General features: G+C 40.1%; 2 protein-coding genes across 5 annotated transcripts in view; one reads left to right on the forward strand and one right to left on the reverse strand.

Moving 5' to 3' along the window:
* UBP1 (upstream binding protein 1) overlaps positions 1-19460 on the forward strand; it is a 34438-nt gene extending 14978 nt beyond the window's left edge. The window contains exons 6-16 of one of the 3 annotated variants that reach the window (XM_084858021.1): positions 290-442; positions 556-666; positions 1144-1251; positions 4846-4949; positions 5691-5745; positions 5876-5969; positions 8550-8640; positions 9328-9440; positions 11732-11874; positions 13237-13288; positions 17907-19460. In XM_084858021.1, the coding sequence (XP_084714147.1) occupies positions 290-442; positions 556-666; positions 1144-1251; positions 4846-4949; positions 5691-5745; positions 5876-5969; positions 8550-8640; positions 9328-9440; positions 11732-11874; positions 13237-13288; positions 17907-17944 (1062 nt within the window). In that variant the 3' untranslated portion in view covers positions 17945-19460. Of the gene's footprint in view, positions 1-289; positions 443-555; positions 667-1143; positions 1252-4845; positions 4950-5690; positions 5746-5875; positions 5970-8549; positions 8641-8818; positions 8950-9327; positions 9441-11731; positions 11875-13236; positions 13289-17906 lie in introns of those variants that run through there. The other 2 variants (XM_084858022.1, XM_084858024.1) reach the window with 2 other exon arrangements.
* A 461-nt stretch (positions 19461-19921) lies between these two features.
* The window catches only part of FBXL2 (F-box and leucine rich repeat protein 2), a 51971-nt gene continuing 48023 nt past the window's right edge, over positions 19922-23869 (reverse strand). Inside the window, exon 15 of one of the 2 annotated variants that reach the window (XM_084858026.1) lies at positions 19922-23566. In XM_084858026.1, the coding sequence (XP_084714152.1) occupies positions 23459-23566 (108 nt within the window). In that variant the 3' untranslated portion in view covers positions 19922-23458. The remainder of the gene's footprint in view (positions 23567-23869) is intronic. The other variant, XM_084858025.1, reaches the window with a different exon arrangement.

The following is a 23869-nucleotide window of genomic DNA, read 5'->3' on the forward strand; positions in this document are numbered from 1 at the left end:
GCGCAGCTGATGGTGCACCCGCTCTCTCCCACTTGTCCCTGACAGTCCATAGGTTCTTTAACATATGGACTATCATTACATGTGCACTGGCCCAGTGGCTGGCCGCATTTTGTGGCAGTGAATTGTAGTGGTGTAAAATTAAGTAGTGCTTTATATGTAAGTAGCAACAATTTATATTCAATGGTAGTCTCTGTATCTAAAATCTCTATGAAAGAAGTGTAGGGATGTAGATGTTTCCAATAAAATTGTGACAGTGACAAATTAAAAAATTGTGGCTTGTTTTTTTCAGGTACACTGTATCAGCACTGAATTTACACCTCGTAAACATGGAGGTGAAAAAGGAGTTCCTTTTAGAATTCAGGTTGATACTTTTAAACAGGCAGAAAATGGAGAATACACTGATCATCTGCATTCAGCCAGCTGCCAAATCAAAGTTTTTAAGGTAAATTAAATAAAAAGTGGCAGGGGGAGGTATAGAAGAGAAGCTTGCTGGATTGTAGTTAACTTTTGTAGTAACTTTTTCAACATGCTTTCTGTGTATAATTTTATTTTTAGCCAAAAGGGGCAGACAGAAAACAGAAAACAGACAGAGAAAAGATGGAGAAACGAACTGCTCATGAAAAAGAAAAGTATCAGCCATCATATGACACTACAATCCTCACAGAGGTAATAATATGGAATTTTTTTCATTTGTAGAGAAACGGTATAAAGTACACATGACATATTTTAATATAACTAATGAGTTAGGGTCTCAGTGGGAGGGGCATAAATATATCCAAAAGTAAGCTTTTTATTTGACATATGTATTTCATAAAGAAATAAAAACCTGTACTAACCAGTAGAAATAGATACCTTATTTAGTATTACTCAAGGAAATCTCATCTACATATCTAAAAACCCTTCAGTGGTGGAAAAACTGTTTTAGGATTTGTTTTCTCCTTATCCAGATTGGGCCGACAGTTTATTTTAGAGGTTATTGAATTTATGGGCAGAGCCTCACTGGGCTTTTGCATTTCTTTTTATTTAAACACCAGTGAGTTTTCTATAGCTTTCTAAAGATTGCAGAAGTTTTTAAAAGGCTTTAAATTTTTTCCTCACTGTATAATGAAAAGAAATTGATCCACATCTTTGGTGTTTGTCCAGATGAGGCTTGAGCCTATAATTGAAGATGCAGTTGAACATGAGCAGAAAAAGTCCAGCAAGCGGACTTTGCCAGCAGACTACGGTGATTCTCTGGCAAAGCGAGGCAGTGTAAGGGACTTCTGCTTACTTTTCATTGTGCAAGTTATCTTGTGCAGTGTTAGATATAGGACCAATTTCTATCATCGAAGATAAAAAAACAAAGATTTTGTCTGCCTTGGCTTAATTTCATTCACTTTTGCTTACCCACAAATTACTACATGTTTGTATCTTAGTGAGAAATGCTTCCTAAATCTAACACATAAGTAAAATGTTAGCAGGCCTGTGACTACTATTAAAATAAAGACTTCAATTTACATAAGAAATGGCTGTGTTGAATAGCTGTGTTCTTGAAAGCTGTTTTCTCATATGTAATGGAATGAGAAGTAGCAATATTGAGTTGAGTGAGATGTATTTTTCTTTATTTCCACTTGCATGTTTCCACAAACTAGCTTTTCCTGGCCCTGTGTTTTGTCATACTATTTGCAGTAATGACACGTTGGTTTTCTGATTACTGCCTTTCCATTTCTTATCTTTGTATTCTTTTCTAAGAGACTACAACTTCAAAATGTACTCTCTTAGAAAAGAATACAAAGATAAGAAATGGAAAGGCAGTAATCAGAAAACCAAAGTGTCATTATTGCAAATAGTATGACAAAACACAGGGCCAGGAAAAGCTAAATACTTCAATGCACTTTGTCTGATCATGTATTTGCTTAAGAGGCAAATACATATATGTTGCACTTGTTAAAATACAAGCTGACAGTTGGAACAGTAGTACAAATACCTTCATTAGTCCCTTACTTAATGGTTCGTGTACATTTAATAAAGTAGCCCTTCTGAGATCATTAGCATGGAAGCAGGTGCCCCTAAAGTTCAGTTCAAGAATACTCAGGTGTCTGGGCTGCTGAAAAGTCCTTCATCATGCTGACAGTCCATATGAAGAGTGATGTTTAAGCTTCCAACCTCTGTGTACAGGTCCAATTGTATGTAGCATTAGCATGCCAGCACTGGCTATCTCTGAAGTTGGCTTATGCTGAGAAGCTATTGCTGTCTTACAGGATGCCAGTTGGCAGTTCCTGCTATATGTTGCCTTGTAAAAAACAAACTCAATCTTCTTTTTAAAATCACTACATTACTATCCTACGATTCCTCAAAGTAGTACAAGGCATTGTAACGTGGCTCTCCCCTTCCATAGTATCTTCATAACAATCCTGTGGGGTAGATTGTGAGAAATAGTGACTGGCCCAATGAGCTTCACGGCTGGGGGTTTGAACCTGGGGCTCCCTGGTCCTGCTTTAACCACTATATTTCATTTTCCCTAGATGGTTTCTCTGCCACAAGCGGATTATATCCTTGTTCTAGATCTTGGCAAGATTGAGTAGAATTAGTTCTGGCTGTAGGTCAGGAGCCTGACCAATACCTAGCAGTTCTTTCCTCTGCAGAAATTGGAAGGATCTTATCCAGATGCTCCTGGGGCAGTTGTGGCTTCAGGAAGAACTATACAGTGGCTTCTGTTTATCTCCTTTGCTCTTCCTTTCTTGCAGTGCAGCAGCCTGATTGATGAGGAGCTCGAAAAACAGTACTTTTGGCAGGCAGATTCTCTTGCATCCCTATCTGCATTGGGGAATGTGGCCAGGTCTTAGTGTAAAGAAATAATGGTCACATTCACATTCTGGTCTTTGTTGACCCTATCTTAGTCTTCCCAGTGTGTGCCAATAACCCAGCAGTCAAGCTCCAGCATAGCATGGATGCAGCCATTAAGTAACTTAACATTAAGTAATGGGATAATGAAATTGCTCATACACTGAATCTCTGAGAGAGCCAGTGATGAAAGAGCAATATTCCCCTTTTCTTAGGTTTATTCTTTAAGTCTTGCCATCCCATAACGCTGGTCAAAATTTCACATGATCTTAACATGTCCTCCTTTTCTCATAGCTTTTCCTATTGATGCTTTTCTAGGTGAGGGTTGTTGTAGCCAAATATGTATTTATCATGAAATAGCAGGAATTAGAAATCTGCCTTGTCAAGATAACTGGCAGTAGCATAGGAAGGGGAGTTCTTCTGAAGAGGCAGTGCAAGGTTACACTGTTGGGAGCAAGTGACCATGTATACGAACAGTTTATTCCTTTGGTTGGAAACAAATATCTGAGGGGAAAGTAATGCAAAATATAGAGAGCATTGGTAAGGAAATCAGTGCTACACCTTTGATAGAGGACCACATGGAAAGTAGCAGACAACTTACAAAGCGTTGCATAGTCAAATGTGTTCTGCAAGTGTAACTCTTCAATAGGCTTAAAAGCTACTAGTGCATTATATCTTGAAAATATCTCATTAGCTACTTTAAATGTACAGCTTGAAAAGATACGGCGGTTTAATGATGAAACACCTGGAAAATGAGTAGAGAAGCTTTAACTGTAAAAAAGAAACCAGCAAGAACTCCAGCAAGCAGTGCCTTTGGTTGCGATGCCTGCGGAATTAAAAGGTTCTATAGAAAGAAACTGTATTGTAGTAGCAAACTGTATGGAAATAGTTTCTCCCTTTGGGGTGCTGCTGCTTCCCCTCCATCCCTTACCAGTTGTGAAGTAGAATTGGGATTCAGCTTGCTACAGCTGGTTGTGAGATGAGGTCAGAAACTATAAAGTCTCACATTTTTACTTGTAAGACCTCAAAAGTTTCTTGATGTGTATGAGTGAGTGCTGCTGTTGTTGTTGTTGTTGTTTACTCATACCATATTCATTTAAGGTATGACGAGGTCCCACCAGTTTTTTTGGGCAATATCTACATTGCAAACTTAAAATTGTTTAATGGCTTCCCTTAAGGAACCCATGCAATTATAGAATTTGATTCAGACTTAGTCATGCTTAGATTAGACTCAGTGAAATCAATAGGATAAGTTACGATTAACTTAGGGTGCAATCCTATGCATATTAGACAGGAAAAAAATCCTACAACTCTCAGCATCCAGCCAGCCATGCTTCCTTACAAATTTCCATTTCCAGGTTCTCTTGAAAGGAAGCTGTGTCAATAAAGCCAATTTACATGTGTAGCTCATGTATATACTCTTAGTTTCTCAGTGTTTTCCTACAAGGTCTGCTTGCCTTTAAAATAGTCAGTGATTTATTGTAAGCAATAAATCTTCCATTACCTTTAAGTCAAGTTTTTTCTGTAAAAGCTACATATCTGAAAAAGTTCAAATTTTAGTTCAAATAGTGAATTGGAAACCAGGTTGCTCTATGCTAGAATTGAAAGAACCCCAGTTAACTGAGCAAATGTTTTTAGATTATTGGTTGTAGAATTCTTATAAAATGTACTGTACTTTCTCAGTACTAATTTTTCTGTAGTTACTGAGTAAAGACAGTCATTTTATGGGGCATTTTAGAAACAGAAGTTTGACTGTTTTCTGGACAAATGAGATCCAGATATTACTGAGTTGATATCACAAGGCAACAAATCACTGCCTTCATTGATCACAAAAAATGCAGAAACTTTCAATTAAGTGACTCTTGAGTAGCATGCATGCATGCTTAGCGAATATATGATATGATATGTTTTAAAATAAGTGAAGGCTGAAACTTCAGTGTTTTTTAAAATAAGTTACATTCCTGCAATGTGATGCTCAGCTTTAATGGTAAAACTACTGTTCAATGTTTGTAATTACTGTAGTGTTCTCCATGGCCTGATACACCTACTGCATTTGTGAACAGTAGCCCTACTCCAACTCCGGCTTTTACCTCTACTCCACATAGTACTTACAGTGTCCCAGACAGGTATGTTTCTCTTCTGGGTTAGCATGTCATCTTATACCAAGATTAAAGTTTAAAATAATGTGAAACGCTGTTGTAAAAATTCTGCTACTAGTGGGAGAAGTTTGCTGTGGAACTTCTATGTGATGGTTTCCTTGTGTGTTTAATTATACTTCTTGGCATTAAAGTATGATTTCTTGCACTGCTTGACAAAAATAGGGGTAGACAAGTTAACCTGCCAGGGCATGGGAGGGGCTGTCCGGCCTTACTAGTGTTTTGGGGAGACTTGGAGAGCCCTAGAGAGCCTGTGGGGTTTCACACTAGATTATGAACACTCAGATCAAAGCAACATCAGCACAGCTACTCCAGCTTTGCCTTATGACAATATGCAGCTGTCTTCAGTCTGGGAAACAGATAATCTCCATGCTTTATGTAAAGGTTTGTGTTTTCTGCTCAGGAGTATTTCAGAGTTGGTCTGCACAGTGCTCTTCCATCTCCCCTAAAGCGCAAGGAGAGTGCTGACAGGGAAATTTCAAAATAGCACTTATGCAGCGGAGGTCTTTTCCCTAGTGGCAACTTTATGACCAAAGTACAAAACCGCTTTCTAAGCTTCATAAAATTCAAGTGACATTTATTATGGGGGAACTGCTACTAGGAAAGTAGTTGAGATATGCCCCACTGGATCACACTTTTCATTTTGTAAAGCTTCAAAAACCATCAAGGTAAAATCAATTCGTGATCTTCCTTTCCATATCCTCTGTCTAGTAATTCCTCATCTCCAAATCACCAAGGAGATGGAATTCCCCAAGCGTCTGGAGAGGTGAGTGCCTGTTTCACATGCTGTCAAGAAATCTTCATGCTATATTCATTTGTAGCATATTGCAAACTCATGTTTTAACACCATTTTGTACAAAATCTAGAGTTAGTGGTGTGTGTTTTTTCTCCCACAGCAACTTCATCCATCAGCCACAATCCAGGAAACCCAACAATGGTTGCTTAAACATAGGTTTTCCACTTATACAAGGCTGTTTTCAAATTTCTCAGGTACTTAAACAATTCTAAACATTTATTTTGTATTTTAAAAGTAGATAATCTTCTGAAAGTTTCTTTTCATGGGACTTAACGTATTTCTGTTTTACAGGTTTAAGTATGTCTGAGATAGATAAACAGGCTAGTTTGCAACTTAAATCTTTTTATCTGAAATCTAACCTGATGTCATTTTGTTGCGAAGTCTTCCCAGTGTCTTTGCTTTCATTGACTTACAATATCCCTTCATGGGTATAGCGATAAGAATGTAAGAATCACCCTTCTGGATCAGGCCAAGGGCCCATCTATTTCTTATCAGCAGCCTGTCAGATGCTTCTAAGAAGCCTACAAACAAGTTATGAACAGAATAGCCCTTTCCTGTTTGCATCCCAGCAATGGGTATTCAGAGGAATACTGTCTCTGAAGCATAGATAAAAGGAGTGGAGAATAGCTGTCCTCCATGAAATTGTCTAATTGTTTAAAGCCATCTGTGTTGCTTATCAACAGTGGTAGTGAATTGAATAAATTGTGTGAAGTACTTTTGTCTGTCCTAAATATATTGCTGGTCGTGTTCATTGCATGACCCTGAGTTCTAGTATTATACGAGAGGGAGAAAAATGTGTCTTGAGTTTCCCTACACAGTGAATAATTTTATATATGTCCTTCCCCCCACATTCATCTTTTTCTAAACTAAAAAGCTAGAAGCACCTTCCTTTTGTTCGGGGGATGGTCTATCCTCTTTATGATTTTGGTTGCCCTTTTCTGCAACATGGGTTTTTCTTTGCTGCCACTGCAAACTGTTTATATCGAGCTATTGACCATAATCCCAAGATCTTCCTAGGTACTCACTATCTGTTCAGGCCACGTTAGTTTTGTAGCAGTTAAGATTTTTTTATTTTTTGCTTCAGTGTGTATTGCTTTATATTTGGGTCAAACCCTTGTTTGCCATTTTATTGTCCACTCTTTTTGGAAAGATTCTTTTGAAGCTCTTCGAAGTCTGCTTGAGTTTTCACCCTCCTGAATAATCTCATCACATCTGCGAACTTGGCCATGTCACTGCTTATCCCTGACTCCATAGTCCTACATATGAACAGGGTAACAGTAACAGTCTGAACACAGTACAGTTTGGCTGTAAAATTAGAATTTAGGATTCTGTTGCACCAAAAGATCTTTCATTTTCTGCCTTACCTGTGGATACTTGGATATACGCGTCCATATGCTGTTAGATGAGTTATGAGCTTTTGTCTGAATTCTTCTCCACCAAATAATATGCTAGCAGTGGATCTTCTGTCCCCCTCCCCCCCATAATTAGCCAGTGATCAAGCATGCCATAAGTACGTAGCAATACACTGGTTAGAGTAAATGTGAGATGCAATGGATATGTTAAAAATAGCCCGCACTCCTTCTGTGATATGAGTTATAGCAACTACCGCCTCCTCTTTTTACTACCTCATTGTTACCACCCCAGTCATTATCCTGTAATGACATAATCATAACCCTGGCACAGTTTCCTTTAATTCTGGAGAGAGGAAAGAAGACAAGGCAGCTTCAGTCTGTACCCTAAAGCACAGCTGACATCCCAAGCGGGAGCAGCAACACAAGAGGTAAACAGCCCAGAACAGTCACTTGCAAAACAGATTGTATCACAGATTGAGACCAAAGTAGAGAAGTGATAGGGCAAAAGGCAAACTAAAATGCTTAATCCTTCTCTTCCTCCCCACCCCCTTTAAACTTTTAAAAAGAATATTTGAACGTCATTTTCTTAGGGAGATTCCTTAAGTACAGTTAAGGCAAAAGCAATGTTTGGTCATTAACTAGGGAGACTAGCCATAGAGAGTCTTGATATTTGTTGACAGAACACCATTAACTGAAAATACTTTGTGAATATGCTAAACCATTTGACTTTAGTATGGGGAAATCCCAGGTAGATTGAATGTATTTACAGACTGTGGATGTAGCAGATTTATTGATAGCAGTGCTGGCAGTAGACCTTAAGTCCTGTCTGAATGTAGATACTGCTGCTAGGCATGTAAATTAGGAAAAGTTCTTCAACTAACTCCCTGAAACCAACAGAGCTTGTTCAAACAGAAGTAGATGGTTGTGCATGCTTCTCATTTCAGCTCAGTCTTTTGGGGATGGGGGCACTGAAGTGCAATCCATTGGAATGCATTTTTGGCAACAGTGGCATTACCAGCTCTTATGGTAGGAAGAAAGCAAGGAAAGAACATAACACGCCTTTTGTTTACAAGAGCCAGTGGATTATGTAATAATCATATACCTTATGTTATTTTTCCTGTATCTTATCAAAGTGTGTATAAAACATCTTGTAAGTGTGCTCTGAATTGTGATACAAAATGAAATCTGATTATACATCAACATTTTAAATGTCAGGAAGGTTGAGTGTGTAGCTAGAGGAGCTTACTTGTGCTTAGTATTCCTTAAAGCCAAACCATTATGTTAGCAAGAGCTGCTAGTAACTTGTGCAGAAATGTAGCCAAAAGTGTAATCTATCTGTCCATGACAGCATTGCTTTCCAACAGCTAAAGTTGGCATTCTAATCTAGAGACTATCTAGATGCTATTCTGTATATTTTTGTAGGTGCTGATTTATTGAAGCTGACAAGAGAAGATCTGGTACAAATCTGTGGTCCAGCTGATGGAATTCGGCTTTACAATGCACTTAAATCAAGGTAAGTAGTATCCCAGTGTCAACTCTGCTTGTATCGGTTATATAAGGAAGTCTGTCTTAGACTAGAGGGATTTGGGAGATATTAATTTAGATTTTCGATTGGCATATGCCTGTGTGAGCTCATGCAGGAGTTGGAAGTACTGTGCTCAAAAGAAGAATGTTTTGTTGTACACCTTCAGGGCAGGCCACAGATATGATGCAGGCACTGATGAGCTCAAAGGTAGACTGTAAGACTGGTAGCAATGCAGTTGGGCAGTACTGATTTCTTGAAGACGGATGGGTTTGTTGCCAAGAGACAAATCTTCTCATTTAGGTGAGCTATAACCAACCTAAAGTTCTTGAGGTCATGGCTACTAAATATTAACAATTGCAGATTTCTAACTATGAATTAAGCTGGCATAATAGATTATGTTAACTTGCTGTTACTTCTGCTACTGCAATAGTTATATTACAAAATTGCACCATACACCAGTGTCTTAATTGCTTTAATTTTAAATTTGAAGATTAATTCACCAGCATCAGACAGTCTCAGTGGTTCTGAGATTAGTCATTAGACTAAACAATCTTTGATAGTTTGCATCAAATTTTAAGTAGTTTGTAAAGAATAGTGTCCAAGTAACAAAATAAAATGGACGTACATCCACAGTATTTTGTACAGGAGTATTTATTTTTTGGCTTTACATTCCAGGTCTGTTAGGCCACGTCTAACAATCTATGTATGCCAGGAGCAATCAAGAAGTGTACAACTGGAAAGGCAGCAAGACTCAGGCAGTGGAGAGAGCAGGAATGGTGCAATATTTGGTATGTGACTTGTCAGTTCTATTGCTATACTTTAGAAGAATGCAATTTATTCATCACTTACAGCCATCTTGGGCCCTTGCAATAAGCCAGGGGACTGCAGATTCCTTGGATATTTATATGAAACAAATATAACTAGAATGTTACCATGTGAGTGAGAATAGTCTCTAATGAGCAGGTGGGGAAAAATCCAAATTATTTGAACTTCCATTTGAAGAAGCACAGATACCCAGTGTTCTGAAGACTGATTATCTGACCTAATACATGGGGAAAATACTGGAGTGCATAAAGAACTTGCAAACTACTAGAAGGGCAAAAAGAAGTGAGAGTTAGAGCCCAGCATTGACATCCTAAAAACATCATGCCAAACTGTGTAGTTGTCTCCTTTATTCAAGGTAAGTGGATTAGTAAACCAGAGAGATGCTATTGACATAAGGGCAGCTTTTGATCAGGTCCTACAAGACAATCATCTAAAGAAAAGTTTGAAAAGGGTTTCTGTTCACAGATGCTTGGTGTATTGGTACAATCTGCATTAAGCTGAAAAGAAGTTTGGTGGGATTCCATAGGGGGTCCCTGATCTGATGCTTTATTAATGAGCTAGTAAAGGATATCTATTTTAAAAGGATACTTATCAAATTTATAGGTAACCAAACTGGGTGAACTTGCAAATACCTCAGAGGAAAATCTAAAAATATAACATAATATTGTGGTACTTAAGATGTCAACTAGCAGAAATAATCTGAAGCTTAGTAAGAAAAAATGGAAAGTGTTGGAAGGATTGAAGGCACAAGCATAAAATGCAAGACAGACTTGAGGATGATAGTGGATGGTAGTCTGGACATGAATATACAATGTGATGCTGTGAGAAAAAGATCCTGCTATTTTAGGTTGCATTGACACATGCACTGTGTCCAAGCCTTGGGAAGTACCTCTTCTTTAAGCACTTGTAAGACCACATACTGAGTACTGTGTTCAACACACAATTTTGGGCAAACAGTTTAAGAAGGATGCTGGCAAGCTGGAAAGGGTACAGGGAGACCTACACAGATGATGAATGGCCTAGAAGGCAAAACATATGAAGATAGGCAGCGGGAGGTAGGCATGTTCAGACTAGAAAAGAAGGGTTACTAAAGAAGCACATAATTGGGCATCCACAAATTCACTTGCTAGAAATTAGAATACTCAGCAACACATCTTCCCTCCCCAGAGTGCTCACATTGTGGCTTGCAGAAGTTAGGAAAACAGGAGACTCCTGCTATTTCTCAATCTTCTCTAAGCCTCAGCTCAAATGAGGTAAGACCTTGCCTCTCCTTCACCCTCTCTGCTGCTGGCACTGTCATCTTTTGGACATGTCAGCATTTACTATACATGCAAGGAACAAGTCTGCACACATTCACTATGTGGTGCTGCTACTTTCAAAGGACAAGGACCCATGCTGATCTTCTTCTAGCCTTGATGCACACCGTGACATTCCGACATAATCTTTCAGTTGCTGTCTAGGTGACAGGTGCAGAACGTCAGGCCTGGGGCCCAAGTCCAGCCCTCCTGGGGTCCCAATCTGGCCAGGATTTCCCAGGAAGCTTCCCCCTTCCCCCCCGACCACTGATTGTTTGGTGGTTTCCTGGCTTTTTATGCAGTTTTTTCCCCTTTCTGAAAGGTTGCTATGCCTCCCCTAAAGCTAAGTTATTGGCAGAAAGAGCTTTAGGGTACAATATGCTAGTATTTTTTGTATTTTGGCCCTGCTGCTTTTGCCTTCAGCCCCACCCAATGGAATGAGGCCCCCAAGAGCTTCTCCAAAACTGAATTCAGTCCTTTGACTGAAAGAGGTTTCTAGGTGCACTGTAGCTGAGATTTAGAAAGTAATGCTGCTGTCTGTGCTCAATATTGGATCTAATTTGGAGAATTGTTTGGAAGAAATACATTGTGCTGTGGCTCAGTTCCAATTTGAGGATACTATGGAAGGGAATGATGGTGCGGATTAGAATTTGGGTAATTGGTATCAATTCTGCTATCTGAGGTTCTGCTCAGACTAGTTGAAAGATTAGGATTCCTGCCCTTGGGTTAGAGAGAATATATAGGACGTAGGTCTCTAGGGTAGATGTTGCAAATGCCAGCTATCACAGATCTAAAATGCAAAAGAGTTTGTTTCTGATGGTCCATATTACTTTTTTTTTTTTCTGAATGGCAATACAAGTTTTGAGATTAAGATTCCAACAACTTTAACAAAAGAAAGAAACCAGGGAAACCTGTATTTTTGAGGAACACAAGAATAGTTAAAGACCTTTTCATTTTAGTTTATCATGCAATCTACTTGGAAGAAATGGCTGCCTCAGAAGTCACTCGCAAGCTTGCTTTGGTGTTCAATATTCCTTTGCATCAGATTAACCAGGTTTACAGACAAGGTCCTACTGGCATCCATATCCTTGTCAGCGATCAGGTAAATTTGATTTTGTTCCCATCTATGTGTTCTCATTTTTTTTTTTTACTTCTAATTAAGAATTCAGATCTTAAAGGGGTACAGCTGAGGTTCAAATATGAACTGTTTACTCCAGAGGCGGGGAATTGAGTTGGGATGGGAGGTTGGCATCACAAAGCTCTGTCTGGAACTCCAACCTGTGCTTTGTATTAGGCCTCTTCGCCCATGCCAGATCCTCCACAATAGGGGAAAGCACAACAAGTATGAAGCGACCCAGCTGATAGCTGCTTTGCCCCCACCACATCCTGATCACGTGTAATAGGGAATACACATCAGCAAACAAGGAATTTTAAGCTGCTTTAGTGTGACATAGTTTATTTTTCCTGCAGTATTTAGGAATTGAATTTCTAGCCTTTTCCAGTGGAAACTCAAGGCAGCTAACAGCATCAAACAATTAAAATTACAACAGACTGCATAAACAGGTTGATTCTTGTCAGCTGAAGTCTCCTGTTGGTTACAGCAGGTCTCATTAGAAATAATGCATTTAATGCTACATGAAGTTTCCAAGTATACTTCTGTGTAAATTTAAAACTTAGTTGTCTGGGTCTATAGTTAGGGAAAAGAGTTCATGTGTACTTTTGAAAGCAAACGGTGAATTATGGCTTTCAGTACTTCTAAGACCAAAGTGGCAGATGAGCCCCATCCTTTGACCTGAGGACCCATTACTGGCCATACTTCTCCTAGTAGCCACCAGTGCCCTGGTCCCTGCTGCAATGTTAACATTCCACATGTGTAAAATATAAATCATGGTATTTCTGTATAAATAAATAAGAGACCCCATGTATGTTATTGTCACGTTTTGTTGACACGTAATAGAAATTGTGATATAGACCTGGTTCGCATATAGTGACAACCCAGAGTATAGGTTGAGTATGGGTTGTCATTTAATCATGAGTTGTTGTTACATGCAAACCCTACACTGTGGCTTAACTATGGATTGTTAACCATGAACAACCCAGGTAGAGAACCCATGGTTTGTTGGGTTGTGAACTGTGGGTTATTTGTTGTTAACAACCCGTAGTTAAACTGTAGTGCGGGGTTTGCACAGAATGACAACCCACAATTCAATGACAACCCATACTCAGCCTATACTCGGAGTTGTCATTATATACGAACCAGGTCGCTGTGTAACCATTGTACTTTTGACTAAAGGAAGAGAAAGTTGGGAGAATTAGATTTGAAAGGAGGGGAAAGAATCAGATGATCAGGTTGCTGCTTGTAGAACAGTCCAGCTCTCCTTGCAACAACTTCGTTTTAATGAGTGAAAATGTGGTATATTGCTATGCATGTTCTCAAGAAATGGTATTTAATCTTTCTTCCTAGATGGTTCAAAACTTTGAAGATGAAAGCTGCTTCTTAGTTACCACAATAAAAGGTATGCTAATAAACCCACAGTGTTATGATCTAGGATGTTTCAGGTTTTTAACCATATCACATAGCCTGATCTTTCTGGTTTGGTTTTTTTAAACATCACTGAGTTGTGTGTAACATTAAACCATAGACCTGGTTTGCATAATCATTGTAGGCTAAACAAGCCACAGCACGTGCCAGGCTCGATTTGCATAATCACTGCCTGGCTGCAGCTTGTCATGTTATTTGAACTCAGGCAGCATGGCTAGTTTGAGAGGAAAACAACCCTCAAATAACTCAACTACAGGCCATGAGTTATTTAAGGGTTGTTTCCCCCTCAAACAAGCCATGCTGCCCAGGTTTGGACGACACAACAAGCTGTGACGGGGCAGGTGATTATGCAAATCACAACTTAAACAAGCCACTATGCCTTGTTTAGCCTATAATGATCATGCAAACCAGCTCATAGTTTAGCATTACAAGAACAAGTTTCAGGCTTGCACCCCACCTCCTCCACCCCAGTGTGGCTGCAGGAAGGATTTCAGAACCTTTTATTTCAATTTTTTATTAACCACGGCTTAAAACCCAACAAACCTCTGGTTAATCTTAACTATGGAAACAAGCCAGCCTAAAACCAGGTTTATGAAGCTGGCTTCTACTTAGCATACTTAAGATTAACCACACTTTACAGTTTGGTGTATCATCCGAATGCTAATCTAAAATGGAAGCAAAAGCTTCAGTTTCTTCGTGGCTTCATCAGACTGGGGTGGGGAGCACATGAGCCCAAGGTTCAATGAAGCTTGACCTCATAAGGCTAAAACATGGTTTAGTATGACATACAAAGCATCTCAAAATATGTTTGCAGTAAAATTTTGTACCAGATAATTGTGAGCCAGAGGCATTGCTTCGTAACATCTGCAAGAAAGGTTTTATCAAGATTCCCTTTCAGTGTCTCTCTGAACCCTCAAAGTGTATTTTAAACTCTCTACGTTTCAAAAGCTGCTGAAAGGAACATTGGACACACTGTGAAAGTTCTTGCTTTTCAAACAATAACATCTGAAGTGAGTAACTCCTTCCACCAACTTCTTGAGGCAAAGCAAACAGAAGCTTGTTGGTTTTCTCTGGGAGGAGTTCCCCAGTCATGGAATGTATTGCAGCTGAAAAAGAAGCTGGAGCACATGCAGTAAATGCTGGAACCATGTACAACAAACACAATAATGGTTTTTTGAAAGCTGAGATGGAAACGTGACTAAAGAAAAGACAGGAGAAAGATGGGTATCAAAGAGAAAAAGATCACTTCCTCTTTGTTATCTGTCCTGAATCTTCTACCATTCAGCCTCGTGGAATGACCACAGGTTCTAGTATTTTAGAAGAGGGAGAAAAACTTCTCCCTAACCAGTTTCTCCATACCATGGATAATTTTGTAGACCTCTATTATGTTTCCACTTACCTTTTTTCTAAGCCAAACAACCCCAAACATTGTAACCTTTCCTCATGGGAGGGTTGCTCCAGCTCCTATGATCATTTTGGTTGCTGTTTTCTGAACCTTTTCCAGCCCTACATTATTCTTTTTGAGGTGTGGTGACCAGACCTATACAGAGTATTCAAAGTGTGGTCACACCATAGATTTGTATAAGAGCATTATGATATTGGCAGTTTTGGAACTGATTTGAGATGTCATACTGTTCAGGAAGGAGCCTCCTTAATCCTCCCTACTAGGAGAAGGTCAAGATAGTCCTCATCCTGAGTGGGAAACATGGAGTCATATTTGGTATTCTCTGGTGGGGAGGGTCTTGGGGGTGATGCTCCTGTGTGGGTAGGGACTATTTGAAATGGCTCTAGTGGCTGGCACTGGGAGCGTGATGATGACCACTTGATCTGGCATATGAGCTGGAACAAGAACAATAAGGACTGGGTGAGCCTAAGGTGGATCAGTAGTGTTCCCATTTCTTTTTGTGCTTCATATTTTTCTTGTGGTTTGAGGGGGGCAGGGCCCTGTACCACCACTTGAGTCTGTGATCTGCCTATTCTGGAAAGTCAGTGGGAATGCTCCTCCTTGTAGCTCCCAACAGGATCTGAGTTGTTTCTTGGAGGACATTTTGCCCCTGTGGTGTTGACTTAATATTTTGGCCATTTTCCTCTCATCTGGTGGATTTAAAATGGGGAGAGTAAGAAGACAAAAACTCTTGTTCTGTTTGTCGTGTTAAAAAAAAGGTTGCTAAGAAGCAGGAAGTTGCCCTGCTTGCTGTCAGGCAGGAAAAAGGCTAGGGGAAGAAAGGTAGCAAGGCTCTGTTTGCACTACCTCTGTGGAAATAGGTGAAATAAGTTACCCACCTCACAAATCTTCTCCTAAGGCAGAAAGTGGTGGGTGGGACACCATTCTCTCTCTCCCACCTCACATAATTGACACATTTGTGTAACCTCAATCTGGTCATGGACCACAATAAACAGATTTGGAGACAAGTTTGCATTGTCTAACTATATAGTGTGGCATCTCAGGCATAAAGAGTATATGAAGTACATATACAATAATGCATTAAGTAGACTTGTACACTACTAGTTGTCATACACAGATAATGGCCAGAATGCAAAGCATTGTTGGTGATTTTCCCAGTATGGGAGCTTTTCAGTTGCCCTCCAGGACAGTTCTCTAAAAAGCCCCCCCCCCCCCATCTTGGGGACCATCTGGAGTAGCACCCAATAAGATGCAAGGGGCTCCTGCTAGAAGGAAAAATTGGCCACTCCCACCCCACCCCCCCATGCATGTGAAGAAACAAGGGCCTCCCTGGATTCCAAGCACTCTGTGGTTCATTATTTTTACATTTGAAGCTTCTGTATACTGAAGTTAAGAAACGGTTGTCCTTTTGGTAAACATTCAGATCTCAGAAGCTAAAACTACTAGAATTTCACTTGGAAGAAGTTTTAAAAAGTATTTATAGCTGTCCTTTACATTTTGCAAAACGTGAGTTATCGGAATTGATGAAATCAATGACTGGGTTCGCACAACACAGCAACCCATTGTGGGTAACTAGCCGCAGTGGGTTGTTGGGTCATCTGAACTGGGACCACGTCCTGCAGGGTGGCTAATTTTTTGGCAACAAGCCACCCTAACAACCCATGGCTTGTCCCAGGGGTTGTTTGATTCACAAAGGGTTGCCATGTTGTCCAAACCCAGGAAAATGATTTCATTGTGGGTTGCAGGGATCAGCTAGAGCCACTTGGCAAGAGTGGCAAAAATTCATGCCACTCTTTGCAATTGCTTCCTTGGTGCCGCCAGTGACAGCACCTCCAACGTTGCCCAAGCAGCACTTTGGAGAAACCAAAATTGTCAGTGGTTCACCACCCTTTAAAAAAAGTTGTGCAAATGTGTGTGTAGAATATTTTTTTTTTGGTCTGTTGCAAGTGCGCTCTTATGGCTGTCTGATATGTGTAGTCTTGCCTTGTCATTTTCCTTGTATGTTTCTGCTGTCAAAGGGAGAGGTGAAGTGGAGTAGGTAACATACATGTAAACAGACAAAGGCAAGACTGATAAGCTAACTTGCACACAGTTGCCAGGGTCCAATTGTCAAGTTGTCAGTTGAAAAGCACCAAAAGAGGGGTGGGGAGCAACAAAAGTAGGTGCACCAAAAGGTATACAATATCTCCCCTTTGGCAATGTGATTCTATCGCTATTAAGTGTTGAACTGATATTTCTCAGTGCCATCCACCTTTTCAACACTTCCCCAAGTCTCCAGCTATTCCAGAAAGGGGAGATATTTGCTTCGCCTCACCCACCCCTTTTCGCAGCTCCTTTTTGGAGCACCTGCTGCTGCAGTTTCCTGATAGTTCTAGAAAAAAACCCTGAAAAGATGGCTGAGTGAATGGGGCCCCCTGGGGGGGGCAGGTGTAAGTACCACTGATGCTGGCGCCCATTTGCTCTGTCCTGTTTTGCCACCTCAGGAATATTTGCACAATTTGAACTGGGAAATTTATGCAAATTTAATGGCTGGGAAGTAAATGGATGGAAATTCTGCATAAAAGTAATGGCTGGGAAGTAAACGGGGGAAATTTGTGCACCTGCCTTAACTAGTTCATTACTACAGATGCGCAAAGTTCCCGTCTAATTGCACATTTTTAACCTCTAGAAAAAAATTTAAACAGCTGTGAATGAAAAGGGATAGCAGCCAGAGTGGGGAGGGGGAGATAAGATGGGTTCTGCTGGCAAAGGATACTGGGATACCAGCTGGAGGAGCAAGGGGAAGGAGGGGGAGAACAAACCATGATGAGCCCAATAGCCGGGCATACCATGGGCTGTTCCACGGACAACCCACACTGCGTAGCTTATTCACAAGGTGGCTTAGCATGACGTGCAAACGTGGCCAGTGTGTGTAAAGTGGAATGGGAAAATTGCAGTCTGGAAGCCACAAAGGATGTAGTCTTAGGGTCTTGTGAACGGTTAGATTTGCAATGCAATTTTATTGGCTGTAGAAGCAGTTTTTATGAAACACTTTTAAATAACTTGCTGTACCCATATGGGCATATTGTTAAGTACTATGAGTAAGATGGAAGTTTTTTTTTAAATTGATACTTTGTTCTGGCTGATACAAATTTTATTTAAAAGATGAGACTCTTTTTTGAATTGCTTATTTTCCCCCCCTCCACAGCTGAAAATGGCGAAGGCTTCCATATAATTTTGAAGTGATGTTGCCATACATATGATGGACTGATATTCCAGTATAGAATGAAGTCATGTTCAAGAATGACAAATAACATCAAGTCTCTTCAGGGATCTGACTTCACCGTATAGAATGTTTCATATTGAAAACACAAGATGACCTTTCTAATGAGCTGTTTAGTAGATGAACTTACCACTGCCATAGCCAAATGTCCTCATAAGAGGTATCAGTGCCGCAACAGCTTATGTACAGGCATGGAAAAAACAGTAAACAAAGGTGTTTGCCCGTTTTTGAAAAAAATATGGCAAGCTATGGCCAGTAGATGCAGTTTCTAGAAGCAGTACTGCTTTCCTATTACACTGTATCCAGTTTGAATGTAAACTTACTCTGGGCATTTACCTTTCTGTGCCAGTTTGTCTATTACTTGCTTGTACCTTTATGCTGATTTTATTTTTTGATGTTAGCAGAGCACATAGTAATTTGTGTGGAGATAACTAGTAAAGATAATAGCAATCAGGTTTGGGGTCTTGAGAGTAAAGCTGTCAAAATGGCATCCTCTGTATAAATTGTGTATAAGCGTGAATGTAAGAAGTGTAAATGTCAGAGTTGGACTTCTTACTAAGTCCTAGCCAGATGAAAATTAAGCATGCAGCAAAACACATTACCATGAGTACCTAATTAAGAGGATTAGAATAAATCCTGTGAGGTACAATATTTTGCTTTGTGACAGGTTAATTGGAGAAAATCTGCCTATGCATCATGCCTTTTTAGTTTTTTGAATGAAGCAGTGCTGCAGTTCAGTTTTTTGTTTTTCAAACCACACTAATTAAGTGGTAGTGAGTTAGGACTTCCTCATGGAGAAAAAGGGAGTGTCACTGTCTCCAAGGGGACAATATTGGAGCATTAAGCAAGAATCCATGAATCAAATTGCAAGACATTTTCTCTTTAGGGGCAGACCAGTTCTTCCTCATGATCACTCCTAGGTATGAACTGTCACTTCCTTTTTTCTCCAACTCTTGTGGAAGACCATAGTTACAGTGCCTCTTCCATACAACCGAATACTTGATTAGCAGTTGCACATCTTAATGAACTGCAAAAATGTCCTTAAATGTTACCTGAACATCAGAGATAACTGTCCAGCAATAGATTATGTTATGTATCTGTTCTGGATTATGTATTAATATAAGTATTTGAGGGACATTAATTCACAGAACGCAGGTTGTTCCACCACTGCGGTGTGCGGGCTTTTTTTTTCTTTTGAATAGCTGAAATCTTGAATGATAGTGAACATTTGAGAGGGGAAAAGCAGCACGTCTAATACTGTTCTTAATTTCATTCCCATTTTTAAATTTTCCCTCGGCTAAGTGCTTAGTTAATCCAATTATTCTAAGAAAATAATTAAATTACAGGTGTTAGGATGAGTGCTTGCTTCCACCCAGTCCCCATGACCTAGACTATTCTGCACTGATGGGGAGGGAGAGTGTAGCTTGTGAGCATAAACTGTTTTGAGTTGTTCTTGCCTATAAATTATTTTTGGTTGTATTGGGGTGTCTTCATTTGACTCAATGCGTCATCTTAGCAGCATTTTTCAAATTTGTGGAGAATCTTTGAAAAAAGTCACTCAATTTTAAAAGCTGTACAGTAGTTTGGTTCACTTGGATTTAATTAATAGCACCAGCAAATTTGCGTTTTGTTTTTAAATAAGATGTATACATTTCAATTTCAGTAAAAACATTTTCCAATATTTTGTAAGTATTTTTCTTTAAGTTTGCTTTTGTAAGATGTAGTAATTAACATTGCAGATGCAGGTGGTACTGAGGTATTGATTTGGAGAGAAATATTCCAGCCCTTTCCTGTGACACTTTATGGAACGGTTGATAGTAAGAACATTAGTTTAAATGAGTGATACATATGCCCTGTTGAATTTAAAAGTGCTGTTGATATAAGATTTTAGTTGATACTGATTTGCCATTTTTGGTTTTGAAATTACTGAAACCATTCTAAATATGAATGACTTTATTTAAGTAATATCCTATACCAAATTATTTGACTTGGCGCAAGTATTTGCTTAACAACTTGAATTTCATAAACACTTGACTTTATGAGAGTCAATCACATCAAAACATTTTCGTTTGACAAGCTATTAGTATTTCTCTTGACAGCTTAATTACCATAGACAAATAGCAAATCTTACAGATATGTGCTGTTATAGAATAGTTTTCTGTGGCAGTAGAAGGAATATTTTCTGTTACTGGCGTGCTCAGTGTAGTAATACATATCCTCACGTAGTTTTATTAATTTCAAGTAGTCTTAAGAACATTAATATAAAGCTCTTACTGTATTCCCAATGTTACCTTCTTCAGAATTAAATACCTTCATCCTTTAGCTAAGCTGAATTGAATCCTTAAATCCATTGTTCTGTCAGCACGTTGTTTAAAGAGCATTAAAGAAATAACTTTAAAATGCTCTGGTCTATAATCTCAGGCATGGTTCTATATCATGTGCCCTCTTTATATAAAAAAGTTAGTTGCATAAGAACGTGCCTACTTCTCCCAACTCAATCTTACAAAAATACATTACCGTATATACGAAAACTTTCAGTGGGCTAGTGAGACTTGATTGAATCTACGTTGAGTTTCAGCGAAGATATTCGCTGCATTCAAACACTATGCTGAAATAGGATTCAGTGTTATGTAGACAAGCCTTGGGCTTGTGTGCTCCCCTCCTCCTCCTCCTCCAGCACAGCCATGGGAAGAGCAGAAACTTTTCCTTCTGTTTTCAGTTAACTACAATCTAGTATTCTGTTGGAACCTGGACAAACTCTGGTTAGTCTTAATTAGGGTTTACTGAAGTAAGAGTGGAGGAAGCACACAAGCCTGAATGTATTCATGTAACATGTAACCATAGCTTAGCCTTAAGTTTAAAGGCAGCCAGTGTACGTACGTTAATTGTAGACAATGGCTTTTGTATGTTAAGTGTGAAATCCAGTATGTCAGAAATGGCCAACTGGCAAAGAGGGCTGGATACACCCACTGCTCATCTCGTTCCTGCATTACAGCTTTGCTGGTAAGGATCCAGCCAAGAATCCTCTCAGTGCTAGGGATGTACGGAAGTCACTTCCTTTTTGGCGGGGTGATTCGCGGTGGGGGGGGGAGGCGCTCCGCACCTCCCTCCGAAATCCTAACTCGGCCAGCTCCGCAGAGATTCCGCGGAGCTGCCGGCCGGGGCCGCCCACAGCCTGCAGGCCAAAAAAAAAAAAAATCCGCTACAGCCGCCATTCGCTTCCTCATCATAGCTGTGATAGGCTATGTAAATAATTGCGTAGCCTATCACGGCTAACGCAGGGATACCATTTGCAGCCCTGCGGAGGCTGTGATAGGCTACGTAAGTATTTACGTAGCCTATCATGGCAAGCTAAAAAAAGGCATACACAAATGGCGGCTGCTACAGCGGCCGCCATTTGCATTCCCTTTTTTTCACCGTTTTAACCTACGTAAATATTTACGTAAGCTATTACGGTGGGGGGGAAAAGGAATGCAAATAGCGCCCACTACGCTATTTGCATTCCCGTTTTTTTTTTGCCATAATAGTTTACGTAAATATTTCCATAGGCTAAAACAGCGAAAAAAGAGAACACCAATGGCGGCCGCCGTAGCTGCCACCATTTGCGTAAGCTTTTTTTTTTAGCTTGCCATGATAGGCTACGTAAATACTTACGTAGCCTATCACGGCCTCCGCAGGGACGCAAATGGTGTCCCTGCGTTAGCCGTGATAGGCTACGTAATTATTTACGTAGCCTATCACAGCTATGATGAGGAAGTGAATGGCGGCCGCAGCACGGCTGCCATTCACAAGTCAGCACAGATGGTAGCAGGTAAGTGCTCCGTTTCGCGAGCCTTTTGTGGGGGGGGCTTCATTCTGCCACGGATTTCGGGGGGCCAAATGCACTGGCATTCGGCCTCACAAAGATCCGTGGTGGAATTCTCTGACATCCGTACTCAGTGCTAACAGAGAGGACATGCAAGAAGCCTCATCAGTAATGCAAAAGCTGCTTCTTTGCTGTCCTCTCCATTAGTGCTGCCAAATAGCTGGAAAAGAAGCAAGTGGAGGAGGTGGCTTTGACAAGGCAAAGGAGAGAATGCCTTTGGAGAGAAAGATCTGCTACAATCCATGTATGTTATGCTCAAACCAATTTTCAGAGCAAATACACCTCCCAACAATTAGAAAAATCCAAACCTTGATATTTTACAAATGTATTTATATTTGCTTGCACTGTATCCTATGACCGACTATTCTATAATTCTTTAAGACTTTGTCTTAGATATCAATTGCCAGTTTTAAATTAAAGATTTTAGCATTCTAGATTTGCAGCATTGGATTAAAAGATCATACCCTATGGGGCAAAAGCACTGTTCCACCTTCTCTCAAGGTTACTTGTATTGTACAAATTGTTTAAAGGCTTATTCTTTTTCAGCCTAACTACTATACAGTATACCTTTTCTATCTTAGGCCACTCAACAGTCTTTCCACAACTTTCAAGGAATCAGTCTTAACAATTTGCTTATAACTGCCATTGGGAAACAGCCTTTAGAATTTCTCCAGTGTAGCAAGTGCTCTTGTTCAACAAGTAAAATAATATGCTCTGTTTCAAAACATGGTAGGCATAACATTACCTGAATTGTGGCCTATTTAATTGAAGGTTCTCTATAGAATGACTGTACTCCAATCATTAAGGGCACAATCCTATTGAGAAAGACGGTCACCTCTGCCTTCCTCAAGTTGGAGGCGACTGCCTATCCAATGCAGGGCAGCTGAAGCATGAAGGAGAGAATTCCTTCCATGCTCTGGCTACCCTGCAGTTTGCCTTAGAAGCCTGAATCTAAGCATGGCTTTGGGGAGGGGGTGGGAATGGGGCTGGAGATTGCATAGGAAGCCGTCTAAAACAGCTTCCACAGTCCCCTCCCCACCCCCAGGAACACTCCCTTTTTGCCCCATCCATGCTTTGTGTTACCAGCACAGAGGGGCAGCCACCGTGGTTCTCTCCGCCCCAGCTACAAGGGGGAGGGGAGCATGGTGTCCCATCTACAAGCCTGTAGCACTATGAGCTTGGAGCTGGGAAATCAAAAAATCTTATCTTCCCCCGACGCTGTCTAGGGGACACAGGATTGCTCTCTAAATACATAAGGTTGCATCTGCTAAAGTTTTCCCTACTGATTGTCTGATACTTCAATTGGAGCTACTACTCATGTAGTAGTAGCGTTCTACTTGTTGGTATTTAGTATTTTCAACCAGCAGAATCAAGTAATTTGACACTCATATCTGTACACTACTTAGTACCATGTTGGCATTGCAAGAGCAGAAATGCTAGAATAGGCATTGCTCCATATCCGCAGAATATGTTACCTGTAAATTTGCACTGAAGTCATGATCAATACAGAATTGGATGATTTTTTTTTTAAAAAATCACTTTATAGGTTAATAATGGACTCGCCTAGTCATTCTTTCCTTCATCAAACAGCTTTAGTGCAACTCTTCACCTGTTAAAGAATAATGCAGCAGCGGCAGAGTTGCTGTCGAGTGCCTCCTACAGAAGGAGGTGGAGTTACTGGAGCAAAGTAAGCATGAACTTTCACATCTGGCAGATGAGCCTGTAGATAGAAACTCATTCTTAATGAAGTCTGATAACTGTTAGCTTACAACTTACGTTCCACTATAGTAAAAATCATGCTCATGAAAATCCACCCAGCTTAGTTCTGTAATAGTGCTTTAACATCCATTTTAGTAACATCAACAATTCTAAAACTGGAAGTTCCCACAATACAAATAGTCAACTATAGAGTCATTGCTTCTAATAGCAAATCCGCTGGTCCTGTGTGGCCCATTAGGGCAGCAGAATGGAGCCACCCACAGACTAAGTACAGGTTACTGCATACTTGGCACTCCCAACTATT

The sequence above is a fragment of the Heloderma suspectum genome, chromosome 5 (assembly GCF_057233095.1).
Source record: "Heloderma suspectum isolate Gila_16-S chromosome 5, 16-S_ref, whole genome shotgun sequence".
Lineage (NCBI taxonomy): Eukaryota > Metazoa > Chordata > Lepidosauria > Squamata > Helodermatidae > Heloderma > Heloderma suspectum.